General features: G+C 39.8%; 1 protein-coding gene across 2 annotated transcripts in view; it reads right to left on the bottom strand.

Annotated features, from left to right (window-relative positions):
- Positions 1 to 17,388, bottom strand: part of MACROD2 (mono-ADP ribosylhydrolase 2) — an 893,250-nt gene that overhangs the window by 866,742 nt on the left and 9,120 nt on the right. For both annotated transcript variants that reach the window (XM_040612354.1, XM_040612355.1), the window contains exon 3: positions 1,366 to 1,473. In XM_040612354.1, coding sequence (XP_040468288.1) covers positions 1,366 to 1,473 — 108 coding nt within the window. The remainder of the gene's footprint in view (positions 1 to 1,365; positions 1,474 to 17,388) is intronic.

The raw sequence follows: 17,388 nt of genomic DNA, 5'->3' as shown, positions 1-17,388 counted from the left end.
GAGAAAGCACTACTGGAAATGTCATCTTGAAAGAATAACGGAGAAAAAAAATTAAAAGATTAAAGCTTCAGAGGCCTCGCCAACACAGTGAGGAGAGGATCGTGTTACATAGATGCTACTGTATTGTTTATCTGTAATTTAGCAAGGCTTTTATGCACCAGTAAACTAGAAGATTAATTAAAAAGTTCTGCATGGAAATACCATCCTCATTACTTGTTGGAGTGCAAAAAAGCATTTTGAGATAACTGAGAATTCCACCTGTACTTCACAAAACCCACTAGCATGTCTCCACTGTAAAGTGAGGAGTCATGCAGAACAACAAAATCAAACAATCCAGGACAGTCTATTTACAACCTCAACACCATATAAGCAAACATTTCAGCATTCTTTACAGACATGAGCCAGTATTTCCACACAGATTTTTACTATAGTAAACACACATCAACTTTGGCCAACACACACTTGGGAATCTCTGCACTTTATTCCATCACAGAGAAGATGCTGCAGCATGTTTCCTTCCAATAAACGGATACCACTAAAAATTCGTTCTTGAAAATGAATCAATACTCCTAACAACTGAGGACAATGCTAGCCAAATACTAGGTGGCAGGGGGAAGGGAATTTCCAGGCTCGGGACACACCACCCACATTCTTTTTGGGGTGGGGAATGCAGGCAAGATTTCGCTGGGGCACGCGTGTAGGGGGAAACCTTTCCAGAGTCTTTCCCAACCAAATTAGCTCCTTATAACCTAATGTACAAAGAAATTAATTACATAGGCATTTCCCCCCATTGCTGTCACAAGAAGATGCTATGCACAGCTCACCTCAGTTGCAGACCTGGAAACATGGTCACTAAGAGAGAAGAGGTACTAGAACATTGAGTACATTTGGGTTTTTTTGTTCACGACCAAAAACTCAAAAAATAAAATCTCCCTACAAGAAAGCAAATATTCAAACACATGAAACGAAAATTCAGTTTTCCTATCACCTTATTGTTCAGGTTTTCACATTACCTAGCCCCAAACGGCTTGATTTATAAAAACAGACTGGAATAATCTGCAGTAACTTACTGTTAGATCTCAACCTTCTACAGTATCAAGTGTGAAGTCTCAGATACTCAAGTAAAGTCAAGAGATATTTTTTTTCCTCGGTAACCATACTATTAAAGTTTCACAATAATCTTTGACACAGGAAAGGCACTCAGGATGAACAGATATAATATAAAGAAACTGGGAAAAATACATAGTTTCAAACAGATTTCCACAGTACATACCATTTTTATGCAACTTTTCAAAGTTCAAACTTGTACCATAGTGCTATAAAGGATCTTCACATCATAACAATGTAAAAAATTTAATCACCTACCAGCATTAACGATGGCATCAACCTCAAGCAATGTAATGTCACCTCTATAGAGAGAAACTTTCTCGCCCAGACTTTTCTTCCCTTGCAGATCTTCTTTAGTGTTTTCACCTACGAACCAAGAAAGCAGTAAAAGCGGATTACAAATGTGGGTCTGAGATCACTATTTACAAGACCAGAGCAGGTATCAGCAGTTCCAGTTACACTATTGCTGTCGGACTGCAGCATCCTTCGGTTTCACCTCGAGAGGGCACTGGTAACCCACAAAGATAACAGCATGTCTGTAAAATCACACTACTTGCTTTTTACTTGTTTTCAAATACAAGCTACTATGAAGCACGGATTCCTGGCCCACACTCCGTGTGATTTAAAAAAAAAAAAAAAAACAAACCTGTATAAACAAACACAGTTTTTTGGAGGTAGATCCGTTAAATAATTTTCTTTTGTAACAACAAGGATGCAAATTAAAAAAAAAAAAAAAGACGACAGTTAAGACAATCCTTCTGCTGAAGCAGTAATTTTTCCAACCCAAAATTATTCCAATGTATACAACAACACACGAGAACACCATCTGCCAACAACCCCAGCATTCAGAACTAGCTCTGGAAGCAGGTAGAGGGGAGAAGAAAAACCTGAACAAAAACACCAGCAAATTTAAAACTTGGAGCTTAAATTGTTCAGCTGCAAGGGGAGAATGAAGACAACACACATTCGTTTTCATAAGTTTTTTTTTACTAAGCAACGTTATAATAGGTCCTTTATTCTGATAAACTTTTAATGTTTGCATCACCAATTCACTTCAAATGAAGTGAACACTTCTACGAGCATATATTGGCCAAAACCTTAACCTAGTCTTGCATTGTTAGGCATCTACATAATTAGCCAAGGACCAAAGAGAGAAGAGAAGATTGCTTAATTTATTTTTATTAATTTTTTTAATTAATTCTTTCTGACACAAACCAAGCCTCTCAAGAGGCTTGAGTTCATATATTGGCCAGAAATAGAACTGAATTGCTGAAGTGACAATTTAAGTGGGAAACAGTTCCCAGTCTTCAGAGCAAGTGAAATTTATTTGACAAACAAAAAAGACCAAACCCTCAAGGGAAGATTTGGTGAGAAGGTAGAAGTCCAAACAAATCTGGCCCTTTAGTTTTTACACCAATCTTTTATTTAAATCAATTTCCACCAGTTTGAGTACATCTGCTCAAACTTGTTAGCACCACAAGCAACCAGAAGTAGAAATAAGAAAGTTATATTTATTTAGATCTTGTTCCAACTTCAGCACAAATGACTGGCATCAGAAGTCACTGTTTATTTCAACCACTCCAAAATAACTAGTCTCACTCAATTCTACTTCAGATCGCTATCACGTCTAGTGCAAAATCCATGCCACCTCCAGCAAAAGATATGTTGCCACTGTGACTTACATTAGCATAAAGGTAGCCTTGTGTGTATATTCAAGAATTTAATTCTTGTATTTGGCTCCAAAAGAAACTACTCCATTGCCACCAGATCATGCTCATTGTCTTATCCAAAGCAAAGAGCATTTATGTGGAAAGATATGAAGATTTTATTATAATAATAACCTTGTTCATCCATTTTTCCACAGAAGATAACCATTGCAGTTAGCTGTTGAACTGTGTTAAAATAAAAATCAGCCTCTGTAACTGATTTACAGAGTCCGATTTGTTATCTGCTTTCATGTTAAATGCATTTTGCCAACAAACAGGACAGTTGTTTTCCCCATCCCTCCCCGGTGAGCATCCTACTGGAGCTCTGCCAAATTTAAAACACACATCATCATCATCCTCCCCCTCCACCTTCTGCCCAAGTTACTGCAACAGTAGTGAACATCAAATCAAAACACATTGAATTCTCCAAACAAACCTATTACATTTAAATAGAAAGCACAGTTTGGATACTATAGTATATGTGCCAGTATGACACAAAAACAAGTAACAAAAAAAAATCCACCAGGAAGAGGCATGGAGAAACAGATACCACACAATTAAAACAAACTTAATTCTCTCATTATCATTGATTTCCGAGTCAGAGGGAAAGCAGAGATGCCCCTTAGTCAATTCACCAGTAAGGTCACCTGAACCCTTTCTGTAGGGAGCCATGCAACACCGTGTCGCGTGCACCGAGCACTGCCTCCCAATTTTTCTATCCTCCATACCTTCACAACTTTGCCTCTAGTTCTCACTCCTAATACTGAATATATTGGAGTGTGGTTCTCTTGAGACTCCTTTCTCATGAAAAAGCATTAGCAAATTCACTACCTCATGAGAAAAAACAAACAACACTCCTATATAATCTATCACATCCTCTTCAGCAAGTCTCTTACCTGCCCTACAATTCTTCGAAGAGCCCTGATGGCCACTGTCTTTAATACAGTTCGGCAGTAAAGCATGTGCTTTTTCCATTGTAGCCTTCTACATCTCTGATAGATTACCTTTGTTTCTTTGAATAAAAGTATGTTTAACAGAGGATTTGAGCTTGCACTTATTTTATTTTGTTCGGGTTGTTAAAGAAGGATGCTTAGCACTGACGGAAGTCATGGAGAGCCAAATCTTATTCACAAAGACACTCAACAAGTCTACTAAGACATTTCTGACTGTAAAAGTAATCCCAGTATCATACTAATAGTTGCAGGAGAGAAGACTATTTCCTTTGCCATCTGTTAGATCTCTGGGGCTGGCAGACAGCATTTCCTAACAAAGTCAAAACTGATATCTGATTTTGGGTATTTTCTTCTCCTGTAATCAGTTTAGTCACCTCACCTTGGCAGCAACAGTGAAGGCATTCCTGGTCGTTACAAGTAACTTGCTTCCCACCTCTGTCTCCCATCTCTTCCTTCACCACGCACTTTTCTGTCTGTCTCTCAAACTAAAGAAAACCTGCACTAATTTACTTCAAAGTCTCTTCCCAAGGGAACGATTAACATCAGATCTATAAATAAGTACGGTCAGTCCTCAAATACGCCCAGGAAAGTCAAATGCTCTAGGTATTACCCTGTAATTCATGGTACCATAATTCAGCAAGGACAAACCAGCAGTTCCAGGAGATTGTGTATTTTGCAAAGGATACACATCATGTGTACATTAACAAAAAATCCTAGTAGTAACAGATTTACCTTGCACTTGTGGTAACAAGGGAATGAGAGTATTTCTTGCTCTCCAGTAACAAAACAGCTGTACGTACATCCTCAAGAAATAAACCCTCTGAAGTGTCCCTAGACTCAACCTAAGTTTTTAGAGATAAGAAAGCCTGCTTGACAAGCAAATCAAGCTTTCCAGTCTGTCTCCACATTGGTTGTCCAGAGCTCACATTAAAGGCAGAACAGCTGGAAAGCCAGGAAAATTCTAATATATTCCAGTCCTAAAAAAACCCAACTAAACCAAAAAAAAAAAAAAAAAAACCAAACACCACACCAAAAAAGGCACAAAACCAAACCCCAAACAAAAACCCCACCAACTAAACCTACACTACATCAAGACTATGACAAAATCCACCTCAGTTTTAAACTGATGCATCACAGACTCAAAGACAAAAAATTATTTTGTTTGGTCTGTGGCTGTGAATATAAGAAGTCTTCAGGACAAAAAACCCAAGCAAAGCAAGAGAGACTGAATTTTCTGAAGTACCTCCACAGGAATCCCAGCATAGCTACAGTAAAATTTAAGAGGTACTAGAAGATGTTGAAGATTTTCCAGCCGCGCAGTGAAGGCAGGCTCCCTGCCTGCTAGAACTGCTGCCATTCCCTTGTCACCACAGCAATCCTGGCTCACAAGCAAAACTGAACACGCAGCAAGTGCCTGCGCAAGAACCCTGGATGCCTTCAGATCACTGTTTTTAATCAAGCCACGGTTAGTAAAATGGCAAAATAGCTGTTGCAATGGGATTGTGGCAGTATTAAGTATGAACAATAGCTTCTGCTTTACTTGGAGTTTTTATCTTTGCATACCACTGGGGACACTGTTTCTGGGCTTTTCCTTCCCTCCAGAGCAGACTGCCTCTAACTTCTATCGCATGCCCATCTCCATTGAAAAAGTAAAAACACAGGCTTTTACTGGGAGATGCTCCCAAAAGACAACAACAACAACAAAAAAAAAACCCACAAAACCAAACCAAAAAACAAACCCGCAACAAAAAAAGCCACTGCGAAGAGCTCCCACAAAGCAGTGATAATCAGCATTACTTTGGCCAGCTCAGTTCTCTCCCAACTCTCACACACTGAGTTATTTTTCTTCCTTGATCTCAATAGTTGTGCTAACAGTTCTGTTGTACCTTGTGTCAACAGTGAGGATTATGAATGGGCTCAAACTGGGGTTTAAGCACATTATGTCTGCGTGTCAAAAGCAAATAAACCCTGTTTTTGTAAAATTCACATTAAACAAAACAAGGCATGTTCATGTAAAGTCTGGTTATCTGAGACGGTGCAATCCCAGAGTCTTCATCCCCCATAACTTCCCAGGAACATTTGCTGCCAGCCCAGCCTCTGGAATAAAGGGCCCTAATGAATTCAAGACCTTGGGCTAAAAGCATCAGCAAAGCAATGGTCTCCCATACAGGTATATTTCACAATCGTTTAGAGCTTTTAGGTTCAGATGAATTCAAAGAATTAATTGGCATATAAAGAAAGCTATTATGGAGGAGGATAAATGGAATATTCACAAACTTTTGAAATGCCTTTCACAGCACAATAGAAGTCTATTGTAAAATGACTGTAGGCATAACTACAGTCAGTTCAAGTGTATGCATTCCAAAGAAATGAAATTAAATTTGCAAAGTGAGACACTGAAGCGTAAAGCAACCACACACACACCCCAAAAATCTGCATTTTCACAAGCAGGTGAGGACCTAACAGAACGCTAAGGAAACGCCCAACATGAAAGCAATTACTAAGACTTACGCTTTGAATTTTTTCCCAAGTGCCTACTCTGCCACTCTTCTAACCTAAATAATTCTCAAACTTTTTTCCTCTGCTTACCTAGCCCTAACTCAGCCCTCATCCACCCCTTCTCTGGGCCGATTTTGATGGAGGGAAGGGGAAAAAGACACACAACACAACATGACAACATCTGCTAGGGAAGTGTAACAATATACCAAAAAATACCTAAAAAAATGAAATAAAGGGGGGGGAAAAAAGCTTTTTTTTTTTTTTAACTTTATCATTGCTAACAAGTTTACTGTAGCTCCTATTAGAAAGTGAAATCAGTGGTCACTAAATCATCTTTGCACACAAATGCACAAAATATAGAGTTGATCCTGTTACATCCTTCACAAAATCTGTTTTGTTTAGGCTGTTTTTGAAAACACACAATAGTGGACACACCACAAACACTCCAGGTCCTCCTCTGGTTCCCTCTGCTGCAGCCTCAGGAATAATTAAAATTGAAGATCTTCATCGGTTGAAAATTTATGTCACACCACCATTTTTTTCCCTCCAGATCCACCCCATCGTCTTCTATCTTTCTGTTTATACAGCCCAACTTCCTTTAGCTTTTCCTCCTAGGCCACACCTTTTGGGCCTTTAATCATGCTCCCAGCACCTTGAGTCCACAGAGCTACATCTTTAAGTATGATGGAGTTGAGCAGCTGAGGTCTTAACACCAAATACACCAAATAGGCAGTCCTATCCCTCAGTTCTACCTACAAGTCCTTCCAGCGCTACCAAAGGAAAAGGACCTTTACAACTCACAGAAAAATGTATTGGATTTAGAAAACAAAAACTGCACTTGGAAAGAAAACACGTGACTAAGAGGAAAAAAACGACTTTCAGAACTGCTCACTAGAGGGAGCCCCCATAAAGAGCATGAATATAAATGCATATATAAATACATACGTATAAAATACATGCATATATGAATATAAGAGCATGCATAAAGAGCTGGTGCAATGGAAAAAGCATGGCACAAACTTATCGTAAAATCAACTCTAAAAGTCACTGCTAAAATAGATAGGATTTTAAAGTCTAGTACACTTTAAAGCATCTTTTTAAAACAGGTACCAGACATCCACTGACAAAAATTCCTACAGCAATACCAAAGAGTTTGCAACCAAAGGGAGGAGAAAAACCTACAGCTGGAAGAGCTTCTGTTAAATAAAACAAAAAACCCAAACACATTTTAATTTTAAAACTACATGATAACAAAAGAGTGGAGCACACACAGAGTAGTAAAAATAGTTATTAAAGCCCCATAATATAAAGTAATACCTATGGCAAAGAAAAAGGCTCTTGGCACTCCACAAGCAAAAGCAGATAAGAGAAATGAAAGAAAGAACAAGTTAAAAGGATTTACAGCAGCTAAGCTCACAGGCTTGCACTATCAAAATGAAATTTTGTTAAACAAGTCAAGCCTGTTTTTCTTTAGTTCATAAAAACAAGAGTAACAGACTGAATTACAAGAAACAAAACCGAAAATGGGCAAGTTTCATCATTTATAGCCAGCTTCACAATTCACAGCAGAAGGAAGTAAATGAATTCCAAGGAAAAAATAAGTAACTCTGCCCGCTATCTCATCCCTGCTATGCCAGCTACGAGTAGAAATATGTACCTCCGCAAGGAAGGCTTCTACAACAGCAGCCCGTAACATCGATCTGGAAACAGTGCTGGGAAAAGAACCTGACCAAGGGATAATGACCCAACATCAACCCTGGACAAGAGCCAGTCTTTCCACTCCTAGGAGAATCCTCAGCAAAGGCCGGACTAGGACACTGCTCCACTTTCCTTGGGCTACTCTGCTGAAAAAACAAAGGAGTCAAGTGAGCCTTAAGAGCACATCTGACCACAGGGAAACACAACCATTCTGCAACTTACTCTCTGCACTATTTCCTTTTGTGCCTAAATGCCTTTTTTTTTTTTTTTTAATGCTTTCTTTTTTCAAGTATCTTGTACAGATTAAAAATGACAAACTATTAGCAATTACAAACCTCACATATAACACAGCTTTCCATTCCATTTGATCCTACATAGGTTTACGGAGCATTAGAAAAGACAGATTGTAAGATCGGTTACATTACGTGCCTGCTTCTACTCCTACTAACTGTGGATGATTGTACAGGAAAGGCAATTGCTTATCTAAATCAAGATAAGCATTATTTCCATATGTTCCATCACCAGGCGGAAAGCATTCACAGATGCACTCTAGTATTTCAGATTTGTAGTACAGATTTGCTCTATCAGGTTTTGGACTTAAAACTAAATCAGAACCTGAATACAAGGAAGAAACATCTGTTGCAAACAAATCACCTTCTAGCTAGCCAAAAATGCAGCACAACATGCAAGTCTAAGGCACTGCATGAACACCAACACCTTGTCCCAGCCTGCACACCCTGCCAATATGCGCCGTTTCAGCTAATTACAAAGTGGCATAATTGGATTAGCCACCTACAAAGCTTATGAGGCATGCAGACACCACAAACCACAGAATTGATGAGGTTGGGTGGGACCTCTAGAGATTGTCAAGACCAACCTCTCCATCCAAAGCAAAGTCACCCCAGGCAAGTTGCCCAAGTCCCTGTCCCAGCTGGATTTTGAGTATCTCCAAAGATAGAAAGCAACCTGCTCCAGCATTCAGGTGCCCTCAGAGCCAGTTTATAGTTTTGTTTTCTTATGCTCAGAAAGAATTTCCTCTTTCAACTCATGCCCATTGCCTCTTGTCCTGTCACTGAGTACCACTGAGAAAAGTGTGAAGCCACCTTCTTTACACCTTCCCATCATATCTGTATAAGCACCAATCAGGTCCCATCTGGGGTGTCATTTCTTCAGGCTAAGTCCCCCCTTGCAGAAGAGATGCTCCAGTCCCTTAATCATATCTGTGGTTCACCTGGTGCATCAACTGCACCTTCCACTTTTGCACTATGGAAAAAATTTGCTGAGTTTGCACTCTGCCCCATCTTCCAGGTCAGGAGGCCATGGTGTCTCCCATTCAACGTTTTTCAGGAGGTATAAAATAGCTCCATCTGAGGACATGTGCATCACATGATGTCCACTGGTTAACTGAGTAGCCCACATCCAACGAACCACGCCGTAATTGAGTTCTGTATCCGAGTTCTACTCTGAGTGCTATAAAACACCCATTTAAAGCTACTGCAAAATGCCCAAAACAAACTCACCTGGTCAAAATTAAATGTAATAATACAGCTAGCAGCAGCCCAGGAACAAGGCTGTACATATGAGCCTCTACTTTTCAGCGGCATGTTTGAACTGGAGCTATTGAAGACTAAGTTACACATCAAGGAGACAGGGTAGTGTACCATGAGGATGGATAAAAAATAACCAGTCAGTCCTAACAAACCACACAACGCTCATGCAAAAGGCAACTACTCTTGTATTACCAAGGGCTTGTATAGTCCTTACAGTGTCATATTCCAACATTTTCCTCAGTCTATCCCATACAGTTCTATGTCACTCAAAAAAAAAAACAGAAAGGCAAAAAACCCTTTAAACCTGGGAGAAGAGAAAGGACAGAAAATAGAGAAGGTTGCCAAGAGAAGACTTGGTATGGAGCGTTAAAGTACCAAAGACCAAAGTTTGAGAAAACAGTCACAACAAACAAGGAGAACAAGAAAAAAGGAATACGTTCTCAATTCTTATTTGTGGTGCAACTTGGTCTGCAGGGACACACAATTGTCAATTCATAAATCAAAGTCTTCTCACTTCAGCAGCATACACACTGACAGCAAAGACATGACTTAAGTAGGCTGAGGCCCTCAGGTATTTGTCTGTTTACTTGGAGAGTCAGAATCCAGCTGCTATGCTTGTTTCTGCTGGCTTGAGATTTCATGATTTAGGGTCCATAGGAACGGCTGCTGCTTTAGCTAGGACCCAGAAGGAGCTGTGCTTTGTGTATTTGAAGAAATTCATTCAATCACTGTCTTGTTCGGTTGTTTTTTTCATGTGAGCCTTCAGAGAGATTCAAGATATTGTGACAATGTATTGGAATAAAAATGCTGTTGGATAGCACATGTACTAGGTTCTTGCCCAAGCCTGTTTATCACTACCTCTGTATGAGGGATGCCAAGGATTTCAATAGACAGATCCTTCTTCCAGAAGGGCAGTGTGAGTTGTACTGAAGTACGTTAAACAGTCAACCAAGGCCACATGGAGGCAAGAACTACACTGCACCATCTCCAACTCGATTCCCACTTTGTAACCTCCTTCTGTTACAGAGAACTTGAAATTAACAATGGAAGTTCAAAAGTTTAGAGAAAAACATATTATGCTCCTTTAGACCACTGTTCATTGCCTCACAGGAGCATGTTGATACTTCTCCATAAATCTAGAAGACTATAGGTGATGCTACTTCACTAGATTCCTTCAAAGACGAAGCAGACAACCTTCACTGCAAGAGTTGTTTCTTGCTAATATCACAGCATTCACACAACTATTCCTGGTACGTTCAAATGAATCCAGTACCTCCTGGGGTAACTACGAGCCTTCATCCAAAATTTACACTACCAGCAGCACAGCATTCCTTCACTCAGCTTCAGAAACTGGCTGGAAAAAAGTTGCCTTTTCACACGCAACCAAGTGTTTGGTCTTCAGCAGCATCTGTTTCATTTACCAAAACGTAAAAACCCATTTTTAATAGGTGTGAAGAGCACATACACCATCAAGCGGAATTAAAATAAGTTTATAGTGGGAAACTACAAATTCATTAGCTTTCATTCATTCATTAGTTTACCAAGCAGACTATTTTTATTCTGCATTCTCTGTTTTTTAATTCCCTACACCATTGCTAAGCAACAGCTTCTGTAGTTGAGCACGACAGCCTTTTGTAGTACTTAATGTGGAGCTTGGAAATAAGAAGTTACTACCAGCAAACTATGAAACTTCTGCAAAACTGTCAGCAAATATTTCATGGCACTGTCATTCAAGAACCTCTTTGCATGAGATATAGTGACAACCACTTACCACATGGGAGTAGGAACTTCAGCTTTCTAGCAGCAGGGGACAGCTAGGTAAGTTTTTGAGCAAGTACCAAAGATGACGTTTTCCACATGAAGACATTAGGTTCATTGAGTAGCGCTTACCTTGCAGCATTTCCCCTCCCCTGCTCCCTGAGATAGCACATGTAATTTGCTACTCTAAGAAATAGTAGGGCTTCAATCCAAACAGCAAGGTATAGAAGAAAATCTTCAATATTTGAAGAGGACTCTACTAAGACCCATTTGCATTGCAAGTCACGCTTGCTTACTTAAAGGACTTGAAAAATAAGAAGTAATACAAACTCACTAGCAGTTAATAGAAAGATGTAGCTCTATCTTCTGCATGCCTACCTGGAAATTAAAGACACACAAAACCTCAGAGCCTGTTCAGTCAATCATTCTGTCAGGATTTAGTTATTTAAATTAATGTTTACAAACATTCTCCTGTAAAAACTCTGGTAGCAATAAAGAAAGGGGGAAGAAAAAAAAAAAAAGGAACTCTACCTTTTTTAAAATATTACTGATCCATACTCTCACTGACAGTTACATAAAGTCTGAGGTTTGCTTGCAGTTGATGTAGACTCATTAAGCATTCCCACAAAAGGACAGCACTGCAACACACAGCATGTTTGTATGAGAGCACTAAGAGTACCTTATTCATACAGAAAAGATTACATTAAGCATACAGGAATAAATCAAATGTAGGTTGAACTTCAGTGAACTACAAGTCATAAGTTACCTGGTTTTCATTTGGTGCACAAATACAATGCCTTTACAGACTACCCAGCAGTTCCACAGAGACAAACAAAAAGGCACACATTTGCACAAAAAAGCCTCTGTGAAAAAGGAGAAAGCAGAATAAGGCAGGTAATGTTTTAAAGCAAGACAGATGTGCAACCAGTTCTATGCTTTCTGCATATCTGCGTTATAGATGGACCGAGTCTTTTGGACAGGATCCCCTTGGTAAACTACAGGGCAGTCATTTCTAACTCAGTGTTTGATTGTGAACTCCTAGAGATGCCATTAGTGCAAAAGCACACCTTAAAAACTACATCCGCTTTCACAAATAAACACATTGGCTTTACTAGCACAAGGCTGAGAGGTTTAATTTTGCTGGTTGTACATTCTATAGTATCCTGTTCACAAAAAAAAAAAAAAAATCAGGAAACTTCAGTAAATGCCGTTGCAACTTCTGCAAACATGCCAAGTCAACACACAACAGATGCAAGTCTCAGTGCCTCTTCTGTACACAAACATTATGCTTCTCCCCCTGCATTTAAACAAGCAATATTTCTTAAGAGAAATGGAGCCATGCATAAAACTAATTTCAGTGGGTTTTAAAGCAGCACAAAATAGAAGTTTATATTTAAACTGGATTGTTAAGCCTTCTCTCCAGCAAGGAAGAGCATCTTCTGTGCATCGTAACAAACACACCTGTACGTAGCACTTCCTACGGGGCTGAGGCACTCTGTATCAACTGCATTTTCCTATGGCACATCAGCTAGACACCCTTGCACAAAGTCATGTATCACTTCACGTAAGAAATACTACAACAACTTATTTGGACGTTAGTTGGATTTGTTAGAGACATTTCTACATGGCAAGCAGTTCGGCTCTAGTAAACCAAAAAAGGGAAACCAAGCTTATCTGGTTTCCAATCATTTGGGTTTTAACACATGTGTAATGAAGTGTTTAATTGTGCATGAAGCAAATGTAGCTACGCATGAAAGCTGGTTAAAATCATCCAAACAGAGCTCAGTGAACTTGAAGTGCATCAGTGATCCCCCTACCTTATCATGGGAGTTAAATATGTATCCTTACGTGTGGTTAATTTCCAGACTTGATGCAAGTCTCGCACATAAAGAGAGCAGTTGACAGGCCCATCCTGTGTGATCACTAGTTACTACTAGCCCCAGGCAGAAAAACGCAGTTGAAGCAACAGTTCAGCACCTTCACAAACGTCTGTCACATCTATGCTATAGTGAATTAAGACAAGCCATACCAGCCTCTTACTGTCTTATCAAAAGACCCGGTCTTCTGCAGGATGATGTCAGCTTTTCCCACCTATGTACAAAGACATCCAAAAGTCACGTAGCTGGGCAACAGGTCTACACTAGTAAGCAATGACACAGGTACGATTTAACAGCTTGATCTTGGCCTCTACCTAATCATAGACACGTGGCTTCTAGTCAGACTGGCACACTGGCTCACATCTGTCTGCAAAAGACTGTGAGAACATATGCCGCAATCCATCATAAATTATAGATGAGGGCTTTAGCCAAGTTACCATACTGGGCAAAACTAGGTGACATACTGAAACTGTCTTCGTAGAGCAAAGCAATTAATTTGAGGATTTGATCCTGCAGTCCCCAAGCCCAAAAGGAGATCATCCTTTATATACAAAAAGAGGGAAAACTATTCAAAGGAGAAAAGACAAACATACACATCAACACAAACTACTGGAGACCAAGATGTATAACTTACTGCTTTTTTCCTCCATATGTTAAACCAGGGGTCCTCAAACTTTTTAACCAGGGGGCCGGCACGTGGATGAAGTGGCACGCAGTCATCTGCGGCTGCTTGGTTTCCCCCCCCAAACCCCGGGGCAGGGGGGGGGGAAGGTCTGTAAATACCGGGGGCCGGATTGAGGACCCTGGGGGCCGTATCCAGCCCGTGGGCCTTAGTTTGAGGACCCCTGTATTAAACTATCTCACTCAAAAAGTTACAATTCTTCTCCTTTCCCTTAGTAGTCTTGAATATGAGAAAAGTCAGCCACTGGAAAACTCCTGACTGGAACTTGAGAAACCCTAAACTTTCTCAACAATTTCTGAGGAACAGTGCGTACCAACCTACACACAGCATTGCTGCTGCTAAAGCCATCCTTCCTCACACTCTGAACAAGCCTGCCAGCTGACAGCATGCTGCATCATCTGGACTTTCTAATTCTGGTTGGTACTTACCTAGGGACCTCTGTACAAAACTTCAGTGCACAGCAATCTTCAGTAGCTACAAAAATAAGATTGTTCCTCATGTTGCATAGGACAGAAACTTGGGAGTGGGAGTTATTAACCTAGTCAAGAATCATGCCACCAGCCCATTAGTAACATTCTTAAGAAATATTCTTTCTGGCATAGACATCTTTAACTTCCCTTTGCATCTCCACCTACTATTACTCTCTAAAACACATTGAGAGCTTGCGGGGCTTCAATAAGGATACTAGTTTACTGTTGAGAGCAGCATCCTTTCCTACGGTTAACTCTTTCCCCTTGAGGAGCTGGCTGCCACCAGTGACAAGAGTGTTCTCACAGCTGCACGCAAAAGGGCCACAAAAGGATAACTCTGTCAAGTACCTGTATAAGCTTATGCTATGCAGAAGTTAACTTGTTAAAAAATATCAGGGAACAGCAGCTTAAAAAGAAATCATCTTAATTACATCAAAACCAAGTGATTTACTTCCTTAGGGAGAGGATTAGCCACATTGGATTCTGTGTTCTTCATCTATATAAACAGAGCTGATTTTTTGCTTTTTAATAATCATTTCACACACTTTATGAAAGCAAAAGTGTTTTCTTATTTTTCTCCAAAAATATTTTAAAGAAAACTAACATGCGCGTCATTTCTTTGACTGCTAATCCACCCTATAAATGCTATAAACAGACAGTTCGCTAGGGAATTACAAGGTCAATGAATACATATTGGTTCTTTTAGTTTACTGTAGTTTTTCCCCCCGCCATATTACATATGCTGCTTTATCCACTTCAATCAGGGATGTCACTAACTACAGAAGAATACTTGCCTCTAGAAACAAACCACCCACCCACACCCAAAGGTTATTTCTCAGTCTACACTAAAGGAAACTTGCACCTGAAGAGTTTTTCACCTCTCTGCGCTGTGTGAGGTTATCTTTGGAGAAGAATAGCTGATGTATATGTTTAGAAAGACAGAAAGATGTGAGGGGTCAGTAGATCACATGGTCAGATTTGTACCACTCTGCAGCTTTGCATCTGTTCAGGACACATCCCCAAAGGGCAGCCAAAAACCTGGGAAAAGCAGAGCACACCAGGCTCCAGTTACCCCCTATGGCTCTGGCAGCCTTTGGTAGCTGTTGTAGCCAAACATAAGCAATCTCTGCCTTAAAGTCACTCTGCATTACGCCATGGGCACGCAGACTCCTGGATAACTTTAGTACAGACTAATAAGCTGTAAACGTTGTTTGCTCTTTTTACCACAGCAATTCCTTTGCTCCTTCCTTAATATATGCATAATTTTGAGACAACAGAATGAGCAAACTGATTCACAGCCACTTTCACAAAAAGCATATAGTTTCCTAAGTATCCAAAATATTTCATTACTGTGATCTTCACACAATTCATAGAAGCCAAAGATGTTAGTTTTTTAGTGGAGCTCCCCAGGCTATTATACACAACAATTAATAAGCAGTAGTCTCCACATGCCTCTAAATAACACAGCTTTCTAACCTTAAACATATAGCCTTCAAGAGACCTTGCGATAAAATGTTTAGGATGAGTAACAGAGTGCCATGCCACTATATGAAAAGTAAGGACAAAACCCAGTATAGCACAAGTTTAAGTAAAGCTGCGAATCTGTGAAAGCTCAAACTCATGTTCAAGGCCACAGCTAACAGCAGGAGATCCTGAACTGTGGCAGGCAAGTTATTGCAGTTTTCTACATCAACTCTGCAGAAAAACTGTCTGGTTAAGTTCACAGCACAAAGAGTTTCAGTAGCAAAAGAACCATTTTCTCTGACTGACACATAGCAAGCATTACACTGAGCTAAGATGTCTCGATTTACTTTCATCATTGTCACTTCGCTAGAAATCTGTTCTAAAGACAGTTGTTAAATTCACTGTAAGAAAAAAAGGTAATGCAAGCTGATGGACTTGTTTTTCTGGTGGGGGGATGGTCTTGAAGTGCACTGGTTTCACATAGCTATTACAGACAGAACTCATTGACTGTCAGGCAACTTTTGACAATCGCAACGTTCTAGCAGAACCTACTTTCTTTTTCTGTATGACTCCCTGAAAATAATGAGTAGTTCAGAGAGATGCCATCTCCCACTTGTAGATGTCTGGCTGAATTCCACCGCTGCTTCATAGTGCCATTACTTTCCAACAGCTGTTTGATGATTGTCACCTTAATTCATAGCTCCCACAGGGCAGATACTCACATCAAACAGGGCCACACAGAGATGCTCTGAAGAACGCAGTATGACTTGTGGTTAGTTAACCATCTCCGCAAATGCTGGTCAATGAAGCTCAGTATTACCACACTTATTTTTTCCAGCATGAGGCATTTTGAGTGGCTTATCTAGATGCCTTGTCTCTATAATCGTGTCCACTCACTGACTATTTAGAAAACTACAGATTCATAGTACAAAGATGCTTTTATTAATCAAATATTACACATGAAGCCCTCAGAGTAAGATTAATTCCAATACATCTTGAACCATACGATTTTCTAAAAAGACAGCAGATTAAGAAAATCCAGAGGCTGTCAAAACATCTAAACATACTTCAAGACTTGCTTAGAAAAAGGACTGCAGATCTTTCATGGCATTTAAGCAAAAATAAAACCGTCAACAGTTACTGTGTCCTAACGTTTTAACTTCATCCAATCAAAAGTAGTCCTTACCATTAGCAAAGATCTTTAAACCATCATCTGAATTTGCTGTTTTCTTGGCACCCCTGCTATACCAGTGAATCCCAGAGGCTGTGAGAGTCAGCAGGACTGTCAGCTGCCTCGAGTTCAAACTATATAATTTATTCCATTTTCTGAATTATCCCAGTAATGCAACAAAACATTTTTCTACCAGTGACACAAAACTCTGTGACAGCAGAATTCCCGAGACACTGATTTTTCAAAAAGCTTTCAAGGAAAAGTTTTCTGAAGCAATCTCTCATACTCCCCACTGAAGAGTAAAGACATCTTGTGTACCCAAGAAAAAGCCAATACATGTATTTAACTTCAAAAAGCACTAGTTATTCATCTACATGGTGGCATTTTATTCACCACACATCACAAAACACAAGCAGCCATTGTTGTACAGGATGAATGCCTAGCATAAGGTGG

This window comes from Falco naumanni, chromosome 12 (assembly GCF_017639655.2).
Source record: "Falco naumanni isolate bFalNau1 chromosome 12, bFalNau1.pat, whole genome shotgun sequence".
Classification (NCBI taxonomy): Eukaryota; Metazoa; Chordata; class Aves; order Falconiformes; family Falconidae; genus Falco; species Falco naumanni.
The sequence above is the reverse complement of the archived record's forward strand: the minus strand, read 5'-3'. Positions and strand labels throughout refer to the sequence as shown.